At 34.9% G+C, this 23,954-nt stretch overlaps 1 protein-coding gene across 6 annotated transcripts in view; it reads right to left on the bottom strand.

Moving 5' to 3' along the window:
* The window catches only part of LOC106876125 (protein PFC0760c), a 385,512-nt gene that overhangs the window by 74,550 nt on the left and 287,008 nt on the right, over positions 1–23,954 (bottom strand). For all 6 annotated transcript variants that reach the window (XM_052972740.1, XM_052972743.1, XM_052972739.1 and 3 more), the window contains exon 10: positions 14,080–14,263. In XM_052972740.1, the coding sequence (XP_052828700.1) occupies positions 14,080–14,263 (184 nt within the window). The remainder of the gene's footprint in view (positions 1–14,079; positions 14,264–23,954) is intronic.

Here is a 23,954-nt window from a genome sequence, read left to right as displayed (position 1 = left end):
TCTTCACATGGCTGTTGTGTGTAGGGTTAGCAACTGTTCAGAACCAAAGTAATTCTGGTCCTGTATAAAACTTTTGAGACACAGTTTTTCTTATGTTATAGAAGAGATGTGGACATTATTATAAAAGATTATGAAGTTTAGTACCTGAAAGGTTTGTGAAAGTTCTAGTTGTGAGTTGTTCAGGAATTGAGAAAGAACTGAGAAGGAATAATGGAACCCAGAACCACATTACTTAATGTGTCCTTTCCTAAGATGGTGGGGGTGTGTGAATTCAGATTAAGCAACCATATATGCACTCCCCTGTTGAGTTATGAGACTTCTTATGAAGCCCATTGGTGAACAATTTTCATTGAGGTTCATGTGCCAGGCTTCATTGAAAGTTTTGCTGAACTTCAGAAGAGCAAAAACACTCTGGTATTTAACAAAGGCAAGTATTTAAGTATTTAGCATAGACAAGTTCTCTAACACATCTGGTACTATACCCAAGACTATAAAAAAGTTGGGTTAACTTTTAATGGGATTTAATACACTATGGCATGTATCCATAGGCTCAAGAATATACCTGTAGAAAAATGCTGAAACGTTTGTTGGGGATATAGCACAGCTCAGGACATCAATGGTGATAAAGGTAACACAATCAGGACCAGTTACCTTGGGCTGAAATGACCTTAGTTTTTCAGACTTGATAATTATGTGCATGGGTGGGGTGGGGGTAACTGAGAGGTAATTAACTTACCATGTACAGAATGGGTTTGTACATAGAGTGAATTATGAGTTGTAAAATCAGTTACTCAACCCAGATACAAGTATGAGATCTTTCCTCCTCTGCATGCGTACATGGAAGAGAGAGGGGGGTGGATTATGATAATGCGTTCAGTATGCATGCTCAGTTTTTAATATCATCTAAAAAGAGGAACTAGGCATAAAGGAAATGAAAATTTGCCCAGGATATTCATACCCCAACCTGTCCCCTGGCCAGCTAATTTAGTGCTTTTGAAAATGAAAAAGATATTTACATTTCTTCTTGTTTTTTTTTGATGACTGTTGTTCATACAATTCATGTTTTACAATCAAATTTTATTACTACAGTGGTTAGCTGAATGGAAAATGAAACTGAGATGCAGATTTAATTCATTAAAAACTGTATTATAATATACTAAACAACACTAGGGATCATGATTCTTTAAAGAATCCTGATATGGACAGGACACAATTCTTGCAACAGGAGATAACCACAGAATATAGGACACCAGTTTGCTGCATTAGTAATTGAAAAATTTGCAAGGAGTAAGTTGTTCTTCTATTTATTTCGTTCCACATTAATTATATTTCAAGAAAAAGCAGTCTGACCAAGTATTTTAATTTTTAAAGTTTTGAGATCTTGGAAGAGTTTAGTAAATACCTCTAGCTTGTTGGCTTGGGCAAAATGCTTAGCATTTCATCCATCTTTATGTTTATGAGTTCAGATTCTGCCAAAGTTGACTTTACCTTTCATCCTTTTGGGGTTGATAAAATAAGTACCAGCTGAAAATTAGGATCGATGTAATTGAGTTATCCCCTACTTGAACTTGCTAGCCTTGTGCCAAAATTTGAAACCAATATAAGATGGTGTTTGAAACACACTTAAATGCTAGCTTCTTGTATAAAACAATGGAGTGATTTTTATGGTTTGGGAATGTTTTTATTCTGATCAAGAGCTAAGAGAATGAAGCTTGAAGGAAACAAATACTTTTGAGATATAGTTACCAAAGATTGGATCTAACAACAATGCAAATGTTTACATTTACTAAACCATTCAATTCATTAGCACAAAGCCGTGTGTGTGGGTATGTGTGTGACTGATAATAACAACAAAAAATACCAGTAAAAATTGACAACTTTGTGGTAGTCTGATGTTAATTAGAGAGAGGGGAAAGAGAGGAATAGGGAAAAGGGAGAGAGAGAGAGAGAGAAGTGAAGGGGAAGGGGAAAGAAAAGCAATGGGAGCAGTATGGATATGTGATAAGATTAGGTGATGACAGCTGTACAAGGAGCTGTCATCAAGTAGAGTTGCTTTATGGCAGTTAGGAAGTATTATTAGGGCACTGAAATTTGGAAAAGGCACAAACTAAATTGTGCATTTGGCCGTCCCCACCTTCCCACCTCTACAAGGCAGTTAATGACAGACAAAGGTTATTGGGAGAGAATAAAGCACAAATTAAAGTGGTTCACTTTTGATTTGTGTTTATATATTTGCAGTAGGACAAGAAAGACATAATGCAACAGTCTGATATTTTCACTTCTCTCCATGCAAAGTTTTCTGAGAAAATGACATTAAGGTTCAAAACTAGAATATTATGGGTCAATTCTTCAATAACCGATAATATTATTCTGCTTGTGAAAGGAATCTAAAAATGAAAATATTTTCCTAAAGGGGGAAAAAAAAAATCCTGAGCAAAAAGTGAGAATTTTATTCATTTCTTAATATAAAGAGGAAATGTATCCATTCTAAAAAAACAATGAAACTGCAGAAAATCAATTAGACTTAATAGCTACAGTTTACAAAGTCTACAATTCCACACTCCCATAATCATGAGCAGTATTCATCTAAAGCTGTCACAATCCCTCCAGATGCTGGCTCTCACTATCATCAAGGATCTTTCTTGGCAAAGAGTAAATTTTTGACATAGGACTGCATCTTCAGAGCAAGAAGATACTTTAGTCCCAACCATTATTGACAAAGCTCAAAGGAGCCCCACAATGGTGTATGATTCTCACATCTATTTGCTGCACATGCAGCAACCCTAGATCACAAGAAAAAAGCTATCTGATTGTCTCCACTCACTACTTTTTCTACTTCAACTAAAGTGGCCCATGTTCCTTGGAGCTGGTTGGGCTCATGCTACCTTCACTCATCCATTACCAAACAACTCACATCTCCACTCATCACCCTTATTATATTTAGCACCCTAAGTTATGCACTTATCACTCTCTTCCTGGGATGTCAGTCCTCTGTAATTCCTTCTCTACTCATGTCTTTCCTGCAGGTACTGACTTACAAAGATTCAAGAGGTACATTAATGGCATCAATGGAAAGCCAGGTGATGGACACTGTCCCTTCTTTTAGAATCAATAAGTAAAATATAAAATGTCTGAGCAGCAATTCTGGATGAAAACAAAAATAGGGAGCTGCATGATATGAAGAAATTCAGGATACTCAGACCCTGTAGTGTTGATAGTCTGTCACCTCCTTCTATGGAAAATGGCTCGGTCAGGTTAAGAGAAATTCTGTAAGGGCTTTTGGAAAAAAACAGTAAAATGTCAAAAAATATCCTGAAAACCACCAGCACAACAGTGTAGTTATTACATGTTGGCTGCCGTTTCATTGGCAATTGCAAAGTGGCACTTTGTAACATATGCCTATTAAACAAGTATCATGCACATTATTAATCTTGAGAAATGTTCATCAGTGAAAATTAATTAAATATTATGAAATTTATTTAAATACATTTACAAAGGACACAGTTCCTTTTCTATAGAAATAATAAGCAATGCTACCAATATCTCTGCTTTAAATTAGCTGGCTGCTAGTGACAACTTTTTTGGGGAAAGTAATCTACCTGTCCAATATGACATGGTAAGTCTTCTTGGCAAGAACAGCTTACCTTGTAAATATGTGTTTCCCAACTTCCTACAAGATACATAATTCATTCCATACTATTTGCAGACTAGCCATCCATCTTCCAGGTCAGTAATATGTGTACTTTTAAATAGATGAAGCTTATCAAGCCAACTGAGGCTCAATGTAACCATGAAACTATTTTAACTAAAATGATTTAAGCTGATTAGTCTTGATATGAATGAACATACCTTCTCGTACAGTTAAACTTCTGCTCATAATGTTCTCAGTGAAAGAGAAAGCAAGTGGATGCCAAGAAGAAAACACAATGTGATTAGCCCAAGAGGTTCAGAAAAATCTTACTGTTGTAAGCTATTTCACCATGTTCCCAGAGCAAAAAGCTATGATCATAAATCTGTTGAAAGGAAAATCTTGCCTACTTTGATAGGTGCATTTAATAACCTGCAGCTATTAGAATATGATGAACAGTTTTAAAATGCTACAATAAAAGCGTCTAACTTTAGAATGTTGGCTTAGTTTAAATGTTTGCAGCTATCTGTACAGTGCCATTCCATAAATGTTAAAGAATAGATTTAAAGATGTAACGACAAAAGATTAAAAAAAAATATTTTCATATGGCACAACAAAAAATCAGTACGTGATGGGTAACGAGAAGCTGAATGCCACCCTACTGAACTTCTGAACTTATTCATGCTTAAAGGTTGAAACGTAAAGACATTATGATGTGCTTGCACAAGTTACCTCTTGAACAAGAAGTTGGCAATGGAACTGAATGCAAAACTATGTTAAAGCTTTGATAAAAAATGGAGCTTTAACAGGACAATGAGTTTGGATAGCTAGACTTAGAATGGCACAACGTAACATAAATTTATTATTTAAAATGGAAAAGACGGACTCTTCACTATGCTTGTCATATTCTATAACAATAAATAAAGCACAAGATCAGTCTTTAAGTAAAGTAGAAATATATTTACTGCAGCAAGTCTTTAGTTACGGACAATTATATGTCTCTCTTTCAAGAGCTTCAAAATCACTAGATATTGAAGCTAATGTTGTGCAGACCAACAAGCTAGGGAAACAAGACTGATATATATAACAAAAAACATTGTATTTGGTAAGTTTCTCAGCAAAATACATTTCTAAATTTATTAACTTATTCAACTTATTTTTGGTTAAATTTATATTTGCTGTGTTATGCTTAATATTTATAATAGTGTTACTAACACTATAACTTCTATAAGGTTAGAAAAATCTGACATAATGAAACAATGTTATCACAATGTATAAATTTATGCATCAAAATACAAGTAAGAAAATTTATAAAACATGGAATTTCCACAAGTCTTGTTTATTCAATTATTAATTCCTGCCCCATCCCCCAAATACCAGTTTGGCTTCTGAAACTTTCATCATATTGTATGTGTATTGTTTAACAACCAGTTATTCCACATTAATGCTGGAAGGATGTCCAAATTCTATATCAGTGGTTATTTCATCACAGTATATGGACAGCAAATCAATACTTTTTGTGACTAGAAGATATAATTAAGCAACATATACATTGGCAAACACGAATTCTAGATTTTGGATGCTATGAGACTATTCAAAATAGAGCAGTATGATGCATAGCATACTTTTCCCTTAACATTTTGTAGGAAATTTTTATCATTTTAACAAGAACAACGTTAATTATATTAAAACCAATTTGAACAACAGGAGTGGGTGTGTGGTAAGTAGCTTGCTTACCAACCACATGGTTCCGGATTCAGTCCCACTGCGTGGCACCTTGGGTAAGTGTCTTCTACTATAACCTCGGGCCGACCAAGGCCTTGTGAGTGGATTTGGTAGATGGAAACTGAAAGAAGCCTGTCGTATATATGTATATATATGTGTGTGTGTATCTGTGTTTGTCCCCCGCCCAACATCGCTTGGCAACTGATGCTGGTGTGTTTACATCGCCGTAACTCAGTGGTTCGGCAAAAGAGACTGATAAAATAAGTACTAGGCTTACAAAGAATAAGTCATGGGGGGTCGATTTGCTCGACTAAAGGCAGTGCTCATGCAAAGGCCGCAGTCAAATGACTGAAACAAGTAAAAGAGTAAAGAGTAACAGCAATTTAAACCAAATGAAATATGAAAACTAAACTGAACTAAGCATTGTAGTTCAACCTAAAAACCTGGAAGACATTAAAAGCTGTCAGATATTTACACTAAACAGTTTTAGCAGAGATTTGTAATTACTACTGAATCTGAACTTGAGCAATATAATTAATGCTAATTAAAACACGTAGTAAAGCTAGCAATTTTTACTACTACTAACTATTCCAACTTTGAGAAAAGGAGAAAATTTCAAGTTGCTTGCAACTGCAACCTAAATACTGTAACATACTGTGTGTGTTTGTGTGTGTGTGTGTGTGTGTGTGTGTGTCTGTGCGTGCGTGCGTGTGTGTGCAGTTCATAAACAAAAAAATTCTGAATTTAACATACCAAATGACAGTTTGACATCAAATTTGATAAATGGGAACAGAACACCATTTGTCAGAGAGATTATTCATTAAACTAGTGGAGGTTACTATAGATATTTATTAAGTACCTTGCTGGAATAAGTAGCAAAAACATAAACTAGACCATGAATAATATTTGTGTCATTACCAAACTCTTGGTTCATTGATCCAGCATTGTAAATGTTATTTAGTGTTGATTCAGAATAATTTAGCAATTGACAGGTAAAAAGGACAATGGATTTTTATATATATTCTTCCATTTATAGAATAAAAAATGACCACTGACAATCAGTACTGAATGGTAATTGATTTACAAACAGCTGTTGCTCAAAGTTAATGGTGTATGAATGCTAGCCAGTCAACACACTTTAATAATTAATAAGAATTGTTTCTTACAATTCTCAGATCAAAAACATGAAACTTTTATGAGAAGGAAACTGTGAACTATAACAGTTTTGATGTACAAAAGAGCAATTGCAGTGCAATTTAATAGTTACAGTTGGTGAGAAGTCGAAACTTTCAGCTGATAGTTAATACCTTAAAATTTGTGTACTGAAAACAGACTTTATCAGATGTTTTTAGGAACCTGTGAAAGAGGTAGACCCAGAATGATGTGAGATGAGATGGTGGAATATGATCTTTGGAATGTTGAGTGTCAAGGAGGTGATGGCAGGTAACTGAAATTTTTGGTGATTTGCTGTGCTTGAGAAGACATATCAACCTAAGTGATATCACGAAAGGCACCTGTGCTGGTGACATGTAAAAGGTACCCATGCCAGTGACATGTAAAAGACACCCAGTACATTCTGTGAAGTGGTTGGCATTAGGAAGGGCATCCAGCTCTAGAAACCAAGCGAAAACAGACTGGAGCTTGGTGCAGCACTTTGGCTTACTAGCTCCAGTTAAACCATCTAACCCATGTCAGAATGGGAAATGGATGCTAAGTGATGATGATGATGAAAGCAAGAAAATAGTTAAAGCAGAATGGTAATGAAAATGAGGAAAAGGAAAAATAGAAGTGGAAATAAGAGAAGCAGGATTACAGATGAAATACACAAAATACAAAAAGAAATAGAGAACCAAGTAACACCTAATATAATTCCATTAATATCTAGAATGCACTGGAGGAATATAAACTGACCTAGTACTTAAGTGATACTTTATTTTATCAATCCTGGTCGGATGAGAGAAAGGCTTTGGCAGGATTTAAACTTAAAACAAAGAATTATAACTAAATGCTGTAAGACATTGTTCTCCACAGCTAACCATTCTGCTCTTCCACAGCATTATAATTTAAAAAAAAATATTTGCATATAAGCTGTGTGGTAAGAAGTTTCCTTCCCAACCACATGGTTCTGGGTTCAGTCCCACTGTGTGGCACCTTGGGCAAGTGCCTGCTACTATAGCCTTGTGAATAGATTTGCTAGATGGAAACAGAAAGTATATGTGTGTGTGTCTTTGTCTGCCGCCATTGCTGCCACCGCCACCACCACCACCGTTTGACAATCAGTGCTGGTGAGTTTATGCCTCTATGACTTAGTGGTTTGGCAAATGAGACTAATAGAATAGGTACCAGGCTTAAAAAAAAGAAAGTACTGGGGTTGATTCATGGCTGCAGTCTAATGACTGAAACAAGTAAAAGATACACACACCTCCATCTGTGCAATGAATTAAAACAATTCATCAGAGAATTTCAAGGTCAATGGTATATGTATATAGCATGGTGGTGTGGTCAAATTTATTTTGCAATGGCATATATAGCTGCAAAGCAAATTTCTAAACCAAATAGATCCATGGTACTTTGAGCAGTATCTTCTACCATAGCTTTGGCTTGACAAATATTTTGTAAATGAAATTTAACAGATGGAAACTGATATATATATATATATATGTATATATATCCTGCTTTAACCTCCTACTCTTTGGACTTATGTATCTTAACTACTGTCTGAACTTTCTGAACCTCTCCTCATCTATATACCAGCACTCCACCAGATTACCACTGGATATACTGACTCTACTTTCACGGATTTCACTGGACTCTTCCATTGATTTTAAAATCACTCCAATATACCATGACTTCTAAACTTTCTGAACTTTCTGATTTTTCATACTGTGCATGTCTAAATCGACAAGTTTTTTTTTTATTCTCTGTCTGTTTATTTTCTCTTATTCCTTTCTGTTGAAGAATGTAGGCTCAAAATGTAAAAGACTTTCTCACATTCCTGAGCGTCAAATACACCTGTTTGTTGTTTATACACCTCTCTTCATCTTTTGTTTTTCTGTAAATTTTAACTATATATATATATATATATATATATAAGCAATGTTAATTCTCTAAATGAAGTATTAACAGTAACTGCACGATAAAGTGTAGTATATTGCCACTTAAGTGTGGCTGACCCCTAGGGGTGGATGTTACTGTTGCTTTTAGCCCCAGGAGGACATCTCCTCCAGCTGGCTTATCGACACACGACTGTGTCCTGTTTGCCAAGGGAAGTTATCCCTCTCACCATGATCTGTAGCACGATGCGTATATATATATATATATATATATATACGTATATGCTGTGCTCATGAGCACAACATGAGAACTTGTACATTCAAACAGAAATACCACGTGTACTTAATTCTAACTGAATTACCTCCCTTCACACAACATTTTGTATAAGAAGCATAATGGAATATGTACCAGACAAAGTGCTGTTGTGAAAGCAATGCCCCAGTATGGCTGCAGCTTAATGACTACAGCCATTAAAAGAACACACACACTAATGTCTTAATTCTTTTCTCTTTTTACCTAAATGAATGCATACAGATGAGAATCTTGGAGTAGTGATAGACTGAATCATCAGCTTCAATGCTTAAACTCTACTATGTGTGTTCTCTCATTTGTACATCACTTGTGACATGCAGTGACTCAGCTATTCAGAGGAAAAAGAAAGAAACTCCCACCCGAAATGCACACACACACACACACACACACACACGTATGTATGTATGAGATTAAAAAAAAATAAATTAATATAAAACTTTTACAAACGTATCAAAGCCTCTGAATTATTGGGAAATGGTAAATATAGGCACAGGTGAGGGTGTGTGATAAGAAGTTTGCTTCCCAACCGCATGGTTCTGGGTTCAGTCCCACTATGTGGCACTTTAGGCCACCAGAACTAATATATTCTTGAGCTTACCAAAGCCTTGTGAGTGGATTTGGTATGTGGAAACTGAAAGGAACCCATCGTATGTATATATATATACATACACACACACGTGCATGTGTGTGTGTGTTTGTCCTCTATCACAGCTTGATAACCAGTGTTGGTGTGTTTATATCTCTAATTTAGCAGTTTGGCAAAAGAGACTGACAGAACAAGTACCAAGCTTAAAAAAAAATAACTACTGGGATCGATTCATTTGCCTAAAAATTCTTCAAGGCAGTGCCCCAGCATGGCTGTAATCTAATGACTGAAATAAGAAAAAGATAAAAGATACCAAAGCTTCAGATTTATTGGGAGAAGGTAAATAAGATTGCAATTTCATTCTGCACTCAAAACAGAATGAAAACTCCTATAATATTGATACAATCTTAGTTGTTATAGCAATCAGAGGTAGTGTAATATTTCATTTTCTTTTCTTAGACATAAATAGCTGATTCCAGCAATAGACATTACACACAATTTAAAAGAAAAATGCAATGGTCCTTTATAGCGATTTGATGAAATATTCTGCTTATGAAACACCTATGATTTTATTTACTATGAGATTTAAACATTTAAATGTTGTAAATCTCTGAATTTGAAATTATTTAATTTTTCATAGAACTAGTCCAATTTCTGATAAATTTCTAAATGCATAAAAAAAGCACAAGAAACTATTTCCCAAACCTAATATATATATACTAGATGGGGTTTTTTTCTTGCTAATATAGCCTTGTATTTTCATGACCTATATCTGATACACACCAAAGAATTTGCATCAAATTATTGTTGTAAAACTTAAACAAAATGTTGTTTCATCATTATCTGATGCAATCAATATATAGATGGAACTAGTCTCAAAATGGGATATTTTTTTAAAACAAAGTCAATAGGTATGCACTGAGGTGTTTCTTACTTGTTTTTTTTACCTGTTAATGAGGTGTTTTTAGAGAACATTCTCTAAAATTTTTTCTTGCTTGTTTTGGATAAAAATCAATGATTCTAATGAATAGAATCATCTACCTGCATTCAGAAGTCACGAATGCAATGAAGTAGAATGAAAACTCTCATAACACAATCTCTGCCATAATAGTAATAGAAGTAGAAATAACATTTCATCCTTTCTTCTCTTATAGTACACATAGCATGCAAAGGCACTCACCATATTTATCTAAGAAAACATCTGTACTGATTAAAATCATACCCATAAAAACAAAAACAAAAAATCATCAATGTTAAGTGATGATTCTTGCCAGAGGCAAAGGAGACAGCATTGAAATTTTAATTGATTAGAAATTGAATGAGGGAATGCAGAGGGAAATTCAACTCTTGGTGGCAACTCTGGATATATTTTAAACATACCCGACTACCTCAATGAAAAATTGATTTACTTGTACTACCAGACCTTAGAATGACAGAATATTTGTCCTCATCTTGTTTGTTGTTAACACATTTTGGCTGATATACCCTCCAGCCTTCATCAGGTGTCTTGGGGAAATTTCGAACCTGGGTTCTCATTCCTAAGGTATTTTTCGATGTTATTATTATCATTATTATTCAGGTTACTGCCTGGAATTGAACTCGGAATCTTGGGGTTAGTAGCCTGTGCTCTTAACCCCAAGATTCCGAGTTCGATTCCAGGCAGTGACCTGAATAATAATAACAACATTGCAAAATACCTTAGGAATGAGAACCCAGGTTCGAAATTTCCCCCAAGACACCTGACGAAGGCCTGGAAGGTATATCAGCCAAAACATTGTGTTAACAACAAACAAGATGAGAGCAAATATCCGTCAAATGTAAATAATGTACATAATTCCTCATCTCTTAAATATAGAACTGTATATAAATTTTTAGTGAAAACCATTCATTGATTATTTACTTCATGCTCTTGCTTGATGAGGTTAGGGTCATCCCAGATTAGTGGTCCTAGAGGTGTCATTATACTTAGAGCAAATCAGGTCCACCAGAGCTCCTCATCACTGGCAGTCCTGTACCAGCTCCTCTGCATCCTCCAAGATGATGTCAAACATCTGGAGATCTTTCTTAATCACCTCCAGCCATGGGGGCTCTTCCAACCAACAGCAGCTGTGTTGAATGAGAGTAAGGCCCTGGTAGGATGATCAAGAGGAAGGCAGAAGATATGTTCATACCAGGAGATGGTTATGAGGTGGGAGGCTGTGGGCTGAAAAGAGCCTGCAGAGCTGTTCATTGGAAACATGACGGTACCATCTGATATTCTTGATGGTTCTCAGGGCCCTGCTATTGAAGCAGTGAGTCCTCTATGTCAGGGTCTTTGTGAGGGGTCATGTTTCTGATCCAGAGAGCAATTTGAAATGGTGACATGGGGAACATTTTTCATGAATGCCTTCTGTATGAAGATCATATACTTAAAAGTGGGGTGGGGTGGGGCTAACATATTTAATGTAAGGAGTACCAAGAAATGTTTGATTAATTAAAATTACTCACATAATGAAAATAAAAATCATTAGTACAAGTAATTCTTGTCAAGATTTATGATTATAAATGGCAAATAATGGAATAATGAGGAAATAAAGAAAATATGAAAACACAGGGAAAGTAAATTATGATTTCTTTTCCAGAAATGAATCCCTTATTTAAATGAATTGACCTCTTGTGTATTGTACATATAACACTTAGCAGAAAAGTATGTAGGGAAATGGAATACCTAAGTGGTAGAGCAATAAACTCTAAGTTGTATACAGATTGATAATTTAAAATGCCAAGATGCAATTAATTTGAACAGATATCTGGGAGAGGGGGGTCAGTGGATTAAACAGATTACAGAAGTTAATTTACTTCCTCTTGGTTCAGAGCTCAAATTAACATTACTCAAAATATAGCTTAGAGCTCTCAAGTACACACAAGAAATAAACAAGTGTGCTACTAAAAATAGCTGTAGCACTATCTTGAAGAATTGGTGAATTTTTATTATTACACCTGTCTCACTGTGATGATGAAATGTTTGTTATTCCTGCATTTTCAATGAATCTAACCATCAAAACTGTCAGAAATCACTCATTCTTTAAATAAACCCTTCTCTGTAACTGACAGCCAAGTTGAGGGAACCACTATATGAAATATCTTGACCTGTCAAAATTAGCAGACAAACTGTTCCCCCACTAGAAATGTGTCTTTGTGTGCAGATATGCAAACTGATTACATAGAATAACCTGAATACTGGAAGGCTTCATGTCAGATGCACATTTTCAGTTATTACTGCTGCATTGTTGATTTCTATGAGAATTATGGCGAAAGCCCTATTACAAAACAGAGTGTACATATTGAGAAGAAGAGAAGTTATGGCATTGCAGGAAACGGTATGTTGTGCTGAAAACCAAGAAAATATGTTACTTTGACTATTCTGTTTCAGACTTTAATGGTTCTTTTCTGACAACAATAATATTCCTCTGTAGAAAATTATCCTTTTTGAGAATCATGTATTTTTAGCTGTTTATGAGATCACAGTACTATGATGGGACTACCTAAACCTGCTTGCAAAGTTGTCTGTGGGTTGGTGTTCGTTTTGTTGCAAAGTTACAGATGCCTGGTTTTCTAATCAGGAATCAACTGATAGAGAAGGGCTTGAGAAAATTGATGAAAGTTTTCTTGTTCAAGGCAAGTATGAAAGGAGTTGAGTTCTCTGCCAGATTTGGTTGTTTGATAGGATTGGATGGGTGACCAACCAATGTTTCAGTGTGACATTAACAGGCTCCATTAATGAGAAATGCAACAAAGCAACATTCGTTCCTCTCATTGGTGCTCTCTTCTCTTAATGGTACACAATCCCATTCTTGCCAGTGCAGACCTCCTCAAGTTCCTTTTCACGAGACTCTAGAATTTCCTTATATCATAATATTGATAGGTAACTGCTCCTCACTCACGAATGCCTAATCAAACACACTACAGCAAGACTTTCAATTGATTTTGAATAAATCATGTCATATTTCTAGTACTATAAAGTTTAATTATTGAGGAACTGGGTCGAATGAAAAAGTTATATTTGAAATTAATAATAAGAATCAAGAAATAATTTGTTGAAGGTCAAATTGTGATGATACATAAAAAAATAGAAACAAATTTTCCAGGAATAAAATAATGCATAACAAAAGTTGGACAATATATAAAACTATTCAAAGTGGTCAGAATTAAGCTGAATTTCAGCTAATGATGTTAATGACAATCTTGTAAAGATTTATTTAGTAAATAAATGTATTTAGTAATAATGCATTACTATTACAGCATTATTTTTTTATGGTGATGGTAGTGGTGAAGGTGTTAAATAAATAATGAGGAGAGAGAAGATCGTATAGAGTGAAGTTTTTGTCTCATGAAAGACTGATTACAGGGCCATTTGGTAAATAAAGGCGCAGGAAGATATAAATGGTAGTACAAGTTGAAGTGGGAGAACTGAGAAAAGTAATGATATAACACATACTTGTTTTGTTGATAGAGGGGGAGGAAGGAAAGAAAGAAATGCAAGAAAAGATAAGAGTGTGAAAAAGTATGTCTGTGACAAAGATGATTGTGAAATATTCAACAATGAATTTGAATAAGAAAAGAAAAAAAAGGCTAAGACTTGGGAATTCCAGCATCATCCAGAGAAACCCAGACATTTTTGATAGGCTAAAAACTCTGAAACATTCACACTTTCTCATTTTGTACCCAAACCATTACTCTGAAAAGAAACAATTTTTCCCAGCTTTGTTGAAGCAATAGAAGTGATTTCACTTACCTTTTCTTCTTTTTGACTAAATGACATGTTGTCAACATTATCAAACTCCCTTTTTTTCATGGCGGCTGTTCCGCCTCCTCCTGATTTAGCATCAAGAGATTTATTGGGATGGTGTCGATATATTTTATTGATAGATGCCTTGTTGGATGGTTCCGAAGATGTCATCTGTCTAAATTCATTCCCCCTGGAGAAGAAGAAAGAAATAGAATAATTGAGTATCATGAAATCTTATCAAATATTTTATTTTATTTTTTAAAAATCAGTAGAGGGAAGAGGAGAGAATGAGAGAGAGTGTTAAATAACTATTTCTAAGCAGAAGTAATTATAGGCATAGCTGTGTGATGGAAAATGTCCTTTAAGAATCACATGGTTCTGGATATGATCCCAGTATGCAGCATTTACAGCAAGCAGTGCATTTACTATAGCATTAGGTTGATCACTGCCATGTGAGGAATTTGGTGCACAGAAACTAGAGAAGCCCTTCATATTCATATATACATATATGAAAATGAGATGACAAAGGAATAAACAATTATCTTATGAACTTCATTAGCTTACAGCTGTTTCTGCTATAAGACAGAGTGCAGTGGACTGATAGGTGAGTGCCTGAGGAACTTTAACTTTATTGGAGCCTTGAATATGAAGTGCAACTGAGTTCTACGCTAGGATATGACCCTCACAATGCCTAAGCAAAATATATACATATATGTGTATGCCTGTGTGGATAACCTGGTGAGGGATGCACCACACACAATATCTTGTGCTATTAAGCCCACTGAATCTCTTAGGTGGATATAGCTATTCAATAAATAGACATTGACAAATTATGTACTAGATAAAATACTGGGACCCATAGAATCAAATAGAAACCCTAAAATATGGCTGCAACTAAATTGTTTTGGGGGTTCAATTAAAAAAATGGTTGTAAAATTATGCTGATGATGTTGCTAATTGTATGCATTTGGCATTCTTGGAAAAATTTTACTTACTGTCTTTCTCAATCCTAGGTGTGAACAGATTGGTTAGATGGTAAAGTATTGGACTAAACTAAAGGTTGTGAGTTCAAATTTACAGTGAGAGTTTTCTTGGAGAGACACTATTCTATGTTGCCTCAAAAGAATTAGGTGCCAGATCATCCAGGAACCATGGATGAAGACTGGTAAACTATCCAGACAAAAATTTCTCACATTTGAAACTAGAGTAAAACTCCATGGGCTTTAGCGGTAATTTACTTTACATACTGTACTGTAAAGTTACTATTTTTCTCCATTAATTATATATATACATAAAACTTTGACAGAAAGAAAATGGAATTCAGGAGATGCTTTATTATTCACCACAATCATTTTGATCTATCATGCACCAGTGCCACGTGGCTAAGATGCTGTACAACCAATTGTGTTACATTGTAGGTGTGGATGTATCTCACCAGGTGACTTGTCAAAAGGTACCTCATTTTTAAATCTCCATTTTGCTTATGTTCATGACATCAGGTGACCAAATACTGTTAACAGGGTTTTAAATGGCATGCTACAAGGTGTATACTTGAATATGAAATTATTGATTGCTTGCATGCATGCCTGCCTGTCTGCCTACATACATACATACATACATACATATATATACATATACATACACATATATAACATCTAGGATTCTAAAATTATAAAACTCTCACAAAAACATGAGAAGCAAAAGTTATTTTGAATTAAGTATGTCTGCTTCTAGTTAATGGTGTCAAAATTTTCAGCAAAAGCATCTATAAAGGTTTCCAATAATTTTGAAAGAAAGAATGTGCACATCTAACACACATTTATGCACGTCTCCTTCCTTCAAGGACAGCAATATGTTGGATGTTCATGTGCTGGAAGCCAGAACAATCCATATGTTAATGCTCAAGATGGATAAACTAAGACTGTATATATATCAAAGTCCTCTGCTCAGTATCTTTTGCTAATAATGTATTTCAAACAATACATGTATACATAATTACTGTTATATATAATTAGGAACACAATGTCTTGCTTTTATTAAATAATTGTACAGCTGTGATGTAGTTCTTCAGAGATGATTTTAAATAAGGACAATGATATCATGGGAATATTTTTGAATTTTTAGCATCTCTAATGTAAAGTCATTTTGAGCTGTATGGCTTTATCTAATTAAATACTTATACAGCAGATGCAAATATTGGTTTCAAATTTTGGCACAAAGCCAGCAATTTCGGAGGAGGGGTGAATCAATTACATTGAATCCAGTGTTCAACTGGTACTTATTTTACCAACTCTGAAAGGGTGAAAGGCAAAGTTGACCCTGGCAGAATCTGAACTCAGAATGTAAAGACAGATGAAATGCTGCTAAGCATTTCACCTGGTGTGCTAACGATTCTGCCAGCTCGCTGCCTTAACAGGTGTAAATACTGAGGTTAAGTTCTACCTCTGCTAGAACACATAAGATGAAAAAGGTTGAAACAATTTACATGTAAAACAGGGCATCATTGACCAAACATTTTCTATGAATCTATGCATGAAAGGTAATGTTGCCATTTAGTGTCAGGTCAACTCTGAGACGTTCCGGTGTGACCAACCTGTTCTATTTTTTCCAGACATAGTGTACACTAGACATCATACAGTTTCTGCTTTTAAAAAAGACAGGTGTAATTCAAAGGTAATTTTTTTGCTATTGCTATCTGGTCAAGCGAACAGAAACAGGTTCTGTTGTTGACTCATGAAAGGAAGAATTGTGATAATTGAAATGAATGTTTAATCCTAAGGAGTCATTCCTGGATACATCTAACTTCCTCAGGTTAAAAGACATTTTTTTTCTATGCTAAACTGATTTAAATAGATTTTTAAAATTAATTTCCTTTCCAGCACACCTATTATTTGTGTCTAGCTCAGCTCTCACTACCAGCTCTGATACTTTTACGCACAAATTTATGTACATTAAACATCCAATCATTAACCACTGTATCGATACTTATTTTTATTAGTACAATTGTAAACTGTTTTGTACATAAGCCTGTGCCTAGATAGAGATTCAAACTATCCTACTGTTTCATAACACCCGATTTCTGCTGGATACAGTTATAATATAAATCCAGATATAAGATCTAGATTAACATTAGAGTAATCCAACATTAAAATAAACATAAACATTAACTCTACCAAATTACAAAGTTATTTACAGAAGTTGGTAATTAAGTAGAAAATAGTTTGCCAAACCAATTTTGAGTGCTATAATATTAGAATGGCTGTTCTCTTTTACTCTTTTAGCTGTTTCAGTCATTTGACTGCAGCCATGCTGGAGCACTGCCTTTAGTCGAGCAAATCAATCCCAGAACTTATTCTTTGTAAGCCTAGTACTTATTCTATCGGTCTCTTTTGCCGAACCACTAAGTTATGGGGACGTAAAACACACCAGCATCGGCTGTCAAGTGATGTTGGGGGGACAAACACAGACACATACACACACACATATATATATATATATATACATATATACGATGGGCTTCTTTCAGTTCCGTCTACCAAATCTACTCACAAGGCTTTGGTCGGCCCGAGGCTATAGTAGAAGACACTTGCCCAAAGTGCCACACAGTGGGACTGAACCCGGAACCATGTGGTTAGTAAGCAAGCTGCTTACCACACAGCCACTCCTGTGCCTAATATTTTAATTTATAATCTTGTGTCAGTCTGAGAAATGAATACCTACATTTTATAGGCAAGAACCAGAGTAAGCTCCTGGCACATTCAGTGGTGGCTTGGTTGTAATTTTTTATTCTTAAAAATGTATCTTGTTTGAGAAGAAAGGACAGCACTTGTAACCTTTACAATTTTATAGACCTGTCACTGTTATGAAAGATCATCAAAGACCATGAAGCCCAGCATTTGTAAAAGGTTTGAGTCTTGTATGCTGTTTATAAGTAAGAAAAGTATAACATTGTTTCCATTGCATACATATAGTAATTGCATCTTGGTGCTGCAAAAGAGGAGGAAGTCTCCCATCTTCATGATACTAATGTTCATTCAAAGAAAAAGTCACCAACTTAGGCCAATTTACAACTTGTCATAACTGTCATTGCAAGCATCAATTATCGTCAGAATGGAAAGGACCACAACAGCTATCACAAAGCATCTTGCCTGACCCTCTAATAGTTCTGCCAATGCATCACTCTGGGCTGATGGAACTATTCTTAAATATAAAGTATAAAAACTCTGAGTATAATTCAATCTGGTCAATCTTCTGCAGTCTCTATGCAAATAGAGAGTTTTGTAGGGTTAAGAATAAGTTATTAAATATTCAAGGAACACCTGAATGCTTAATATATATTCATAGAATTATTATAATCTTTCAGGAGTCAGTATTCTTGAATACTGCTTTTCTAAAGCGGATCAATGGTACACAAATTATCAATTTAAAACCTGTTGGTGGTAACCTATTAACTCAGTTTTGAGAAGATATAAACCTGTCAGTTTATTATTGGCACACTATTTTACTAATCTCAGAAGAGTGAAAGAATAAGTTAAACATGGTAAGATATGGATTCAGATCACTAAGCTGCTGAGCAGCTTGCAGCTTTATAAAGTCTAGATGAATAGTCTGCCATTAGAACATAATCCAACTTGTAAAGTCTGACCAAATTTTACTCCAGGCTGGGCATCATGAGGAAATGAATACGTAGATACAGCAATTTAGATACTTAAATTTGTCTGCTGCAAGTCAAGTAGCTTACATACCAGCTTCTTCTTTGCTTCATTTAATCATAAGTAGTTCATTCGTATGTTATTAAATCTAACCATGAACAACAAGCCTGGAGATTTCTACAGAATTTTCTTAATTTGTTTTGGACTATTTATATAAGATATAAAGGAAATAAGGTGAAGGCATGGCAGATATTATTTGGTAGACTTGCAAGAATAAAAATTAAACAATTATTTTTCCTTATTTTTGAATATTTGTTTTGAGAAATTTTAATTTCCTCACAAAGAATTTCTTAATCCATTTGATGTAATTTATTAAATTACATGAAGTTATATAAAAATTTCTTAGAACAAAATTAGGGGGTAAAAAAGAGAAAGTTCTTGGCAATTAATAATAATCATTAGTAACCTGTTTAAAACAACTCAGTTGATGCCAAGAAAATTAGATACACATGTATATACAAGCAAATACACATGCATAGGGACTTAGATATATCAGGTCATTAAGAATGAAATGTCCGATTTTGAACTGAAAGTTTATTTTACTTAATCTCAACAAAAAGCAATGCAGTTAACCAAAGTATGCACCTAAATTATCAACATAACTTTGCCATTTTATCGGCAGCTTATTTATGCTGGCAGCAAAGAATTCTGGAGAGCAAGAGATGATGAAATCACGAAAGGATGCTTTTGCATCTTTTTCAGATTTGAAGTTTTTTCCTTGCAAAAAGTTGTCTAATGCCTGGAAAATGTTATAGTCAGTTAGTGCAAGGTCTGGTGAATATGGTGGATGACAGAGTATTTTTCAAGTTCAGTTCCTGTAACTTGAGTAGCATTCTTTGTGCAACATGTGGTTGAGCATTGTCTTGCAAGAGAATTGGTCCATCTCTATTGATCAATCTTGGTTGTTTAATTGCAAGCTTACTCATCATTTCATCTAATTGGGTGATGCATACATCCGCTGTTATTGACTTACCAGGTCACATGAAGCTGTAATGGATGACACCAGCGCTGGACCACCAAACAGACACCATTAGCTTTTTTTGGTCAATATTCTTTTTTGGATTGTGTTTTGGCCCTCTGTTTCTATCCAACCACTATGTAGAACGCTTGCTATTGTTGAAAAAAATCCATTTTTCATCACACATAACAATATGATGCAAAAATGGTTTGCTTTTATGCTGTGACAGCAAAGAACAGCAAATTTCAAGACGATGTGTCATTTGATGCTTGTTCAATTCATATGGTACCCACCTGTCCAGCTTCTTTACCATGCCAATTTGTTTCAGATGGTCCAATAGAGCTGGAATCAAAACATCAAACCTTGCTGCTAACTCATGTGTAGTTTGAGATGTATCTGCTTCCACTACAGTTTCCAGCTCACCATTATCTACTTTGGTCTACCACAGGGCTGATTTTCAAGAGTAAAGTTACCAGACAGGAACTTCTCAAACCATCCATGTACAGTGTGGTCATTCACCAAACATCTCATTGAATGTTTCGAACTGTCTGGGATATATTGGTTCTATGAATATGAATATGTTTATGAATATGAGATTCATAAACAACATGGATTTTTGATCTATCCATGGGTTCACAAAAATTTATTTACAAGAGAAAACTCACAATATAATCAGACACCATAACTGCGTTTTGAAAAGTGATGATGTAACTCTTCATTGTTGTAAAACAAAGAATTGTCAGAATAGAACTAACGACTGTCAAACTTGGTGCATAAGGAAATCGAACATTTCATTCTTAATGACCTGATAGTACAATTCTATGTATTTATCATGACATTTTAAAATTATAAAATTATATTTTGTGATTTTCTCTTGAATGAGCATTTTAAAAGAACAGCTATTGTTTTACTGAAGCAAGAAAGAGTCATAATTAGCTGCTAAAAGTGTAGTGAAGGAGTGGGATTATAAGTTGTTAAATTAAGTGTTATAAAACAACATAGCAGCTGCAGCAGTGGTGGTACTGGTATGAAATGAGGTCAGTTTGAGATGGCTATCTTTAAACAAGATTTTATTGTAGATTTTCTACAGAATGGGATGTTTAACAACTATATAGGAAGAAATATATTTAATTATTTGTTAGAATGGATTTATTTAGAACAGATTTATTTTTTATCTTTTACTTGTTTCAGTTAATTGGAATGTGGCCATGCTGGAGCACCATCACGAAGGGTCCAGTCAAACAAATTGGCTCCAGGACTTATTTTTCAAGTTTGTTTTACAGATATTAAAATTGGAGTTAACTTAGACTTTTAAGCATACTGAGTGGGAGTTTTAGTCTACTAAGAGCATGAATAATCTCAGATAATTGAAGTTTCTCAAGAAATGTGGCCTGCTTCTCAGAATAGCTTGCCCATAACTGGGGCAGAACCTGGAGGGTTGGTGTTTTGTATCCTGTCACTGGACTGAGTTTGTGACCAAGTTATTCCAAAAGATAAAATGGCTCAGTCCACCAAAATTACAATATAGGAAGCACTGTGAAACTTATACACTACATGAAGTTATGCTATATAAAGACAGAATATTCAGTGGTAGACATGATACACTGGGTTAAAGAATTCATTGTTAACCATATTTTGAAATTACATTTTTAGTTTTGTATTCCTTCTTTAAGCTCTATACTTTGTCTTTCAGTCAGTAGATACCACCACCATTTATTTCACTACACCAGTGGTTCCTAACTGAGATCCAGATAAGATATAAAATATTTTTCTTGTTTTTTGGGGGTGGGGGTGAGGTGTGTGTATGTGGGGGGGGGATCCATACAAGCAAAATAGTAAATTGGAGATCCAAAGTAGTATTTTAAAGGCCCATGAAAAATTTTGATTTAAATGAAACAGCTAGGTTTTCTTCTCTAACATTTTACATATGAATGAGTGAATAACAAAAGAGGAATTTTTTTTAAACATTGAATGACTATGGAGGTCCACCAGAATAAAATAGTTATCAAAGGGGTCCATAGGTATGATATGATTGAGAACCATTGCATTACACAATAATTTCCATAGACATTCTATTTTGTTCATCATAACAGCCATAGGGATTTCACACTCTAAGGTTTGATGTAATCCCAACTTGTTTTTTTCTTCATCAGTACTGATATAGTTGCTTATTCCCTCTTGAATAAAAATCAGGTACTTTCCCTGATCACAAGACTGTCCCAAGTAATAAAAAAGAGGATGAAAAGCTCCAGCTCCTCTTCACCTGGTTGATTTCTCTGATTTAAAAAAAAAAAAAAAAAGCAAGAAAATGCATCAAAGTAATTTCTGAATTCCAAAACTTCAGAAAGATATTCTGGGAGGACTAAATGAAGGACTGCAAAAATTAATAGAGACATGATGTATTATGGTATAGACATTACTGCACCATCAGAAACATGACTAAGTGAGCTAGGAAAGTTATGAGAGCAAAACTACAACCTCATCTGAGAAGGAAGTGAGGTTGTTGTATGAAGTGAAGCTCATGTTGGCCTAGCTATCATGATCCCTCTTGTCAGCAAACTGATGTCATTTGCAATTGCTACATCTGATAGACTAATGAAGGTGGAATTAGACAGCAACCAAAATATAACTGTTTTTAGTGTTTATGTTATAGTGATGACAAATAAACGGAACTGGAAAGAAAATTTCTATGATTTGTTGCATAGATCCCCAGATACAAAGCCAACAACTGGTAGGCTGCTTGTCTCGAGTATTTTAATGAAAGAACAAGGAGGGATTACCAAACCTGGGACTACATGTTAGGTCACTTTAGAAAAAGGCAACTCAACTGACCACCCACCATTGAAAATGTCTACTGAAACTATTCAACAAATATAATCTAGAAGTAACAAACAGCTTTCAAAAAGTCGATTTGCAGCTGGTGCCATCTACCCTTGAAATGATGACAACTGTGAAACTATGCTCTTACTTGCAGAGACAACATTACAGGCATAAGCCGTAAGCATGCCATGAAGAGTGAGAAGGCTGATTGCTTCACTGACCAAGCAATTTGTCTGTGAGAACACAGACAAGGAACAGAGCAGAATTGAAACAAAAAGACTAGATGCCAACAAATTGAGAAATAATAAAGTACAACATGAACTTGCTACAAATATAACCACCAAATTGAAAAGGTTACTCAGCATTGTACTAGCTAACAGCACAAAGCAATCTGCAAAACAGCTGCTACATCAACTGGCTTCCTAATCATAAATATGTTGACTTGTTTGATGAAAATGCAAATATACAACAGCTGTTAAGTGAAAAATGAAAGTATCATCAAGCCAGTTTAAAGGGACAAAATTCGCTGCACGTTACTAGCTGACCCAAAGGTGCAAATGTCTTGCTACAAAAAAAACTGCAGCTGTTGAAGAACTGATTGTTGCCAGAAGGCAGACAAAATTCAGGCCTTTGCTGATACGAACAATGTAAATGCCTTCTATGCTAGTCTGATAAAAGTCTACTGTCCCCACAAAGGTGGTAATGCATTGAGAAAAGTGATACTATGAAATATTGGTAAGGAGATTTTTGTAACCTACTAAACTGACCCTCAACAATTTTTAATCATGAAAAATGTGTTCAAACAGATTCCAGGAGATATCAGATTAAATTTACTATCAAACATGGAGAAACTGGAAACTACCATATATGAGGAGGGGATAGAAAAAGATCCTGATACTAACAACACTCTCATGGTAGTTTATAAGCATGATAGGAAGGAATTGCACTGCAGACTTTTAATTCTTCAGAGAATGTTGACAATTTGTTAACCCACTACAACAGTTCAAAGATGCACAGATAGACCAGCATTTACAAGGAGGGATAGACCAGCATTTACAAGACTGAAAATTATTGAGAAAGACAGCACAAGACATCAGAATGAAAACTTCTTGAAGGGTGCATTTCATGAGTCCAGGTGTACTAATAACATGATTTTAGCAGCAAATTCAGGAAAAAGCTATCAAGCAGCAAGTTTCCCTCTATGGTGTTCATTGACTTTATAAAAGCTTTCAACAATGTTGGTTGACATGGCCTATGGAAATAATCAGGCAGTTCTGCAATGGTATGAGTGTCACAAGGTTGACCAAAGCCTTTGAGTGAATTTGGGAGATGGAAACTGAAACAAACTTGTCATATATATATATATATATATATATATATATATATATATA

This window comes from Octopus bimaculoides, chromosome 14 (genome assembly GCF_001194135.2).
Source record: "Octopus bimaculoides isolate UCB-OBI-ISO-001 chromosome 14, ASM119413v2, whole genome shotgun sequence".
NCBI lineage: Eukaryota > Metazoa > Mollusca > Cephalopoda > Octopoda > Octopodidae > Octopus > Octopus bimaculoides.
The sequence above is the reverse complement of the archived record's forward strand: the minus strand, read 5'-3'. Positions and strand labels throughout refer to the sequence as shown.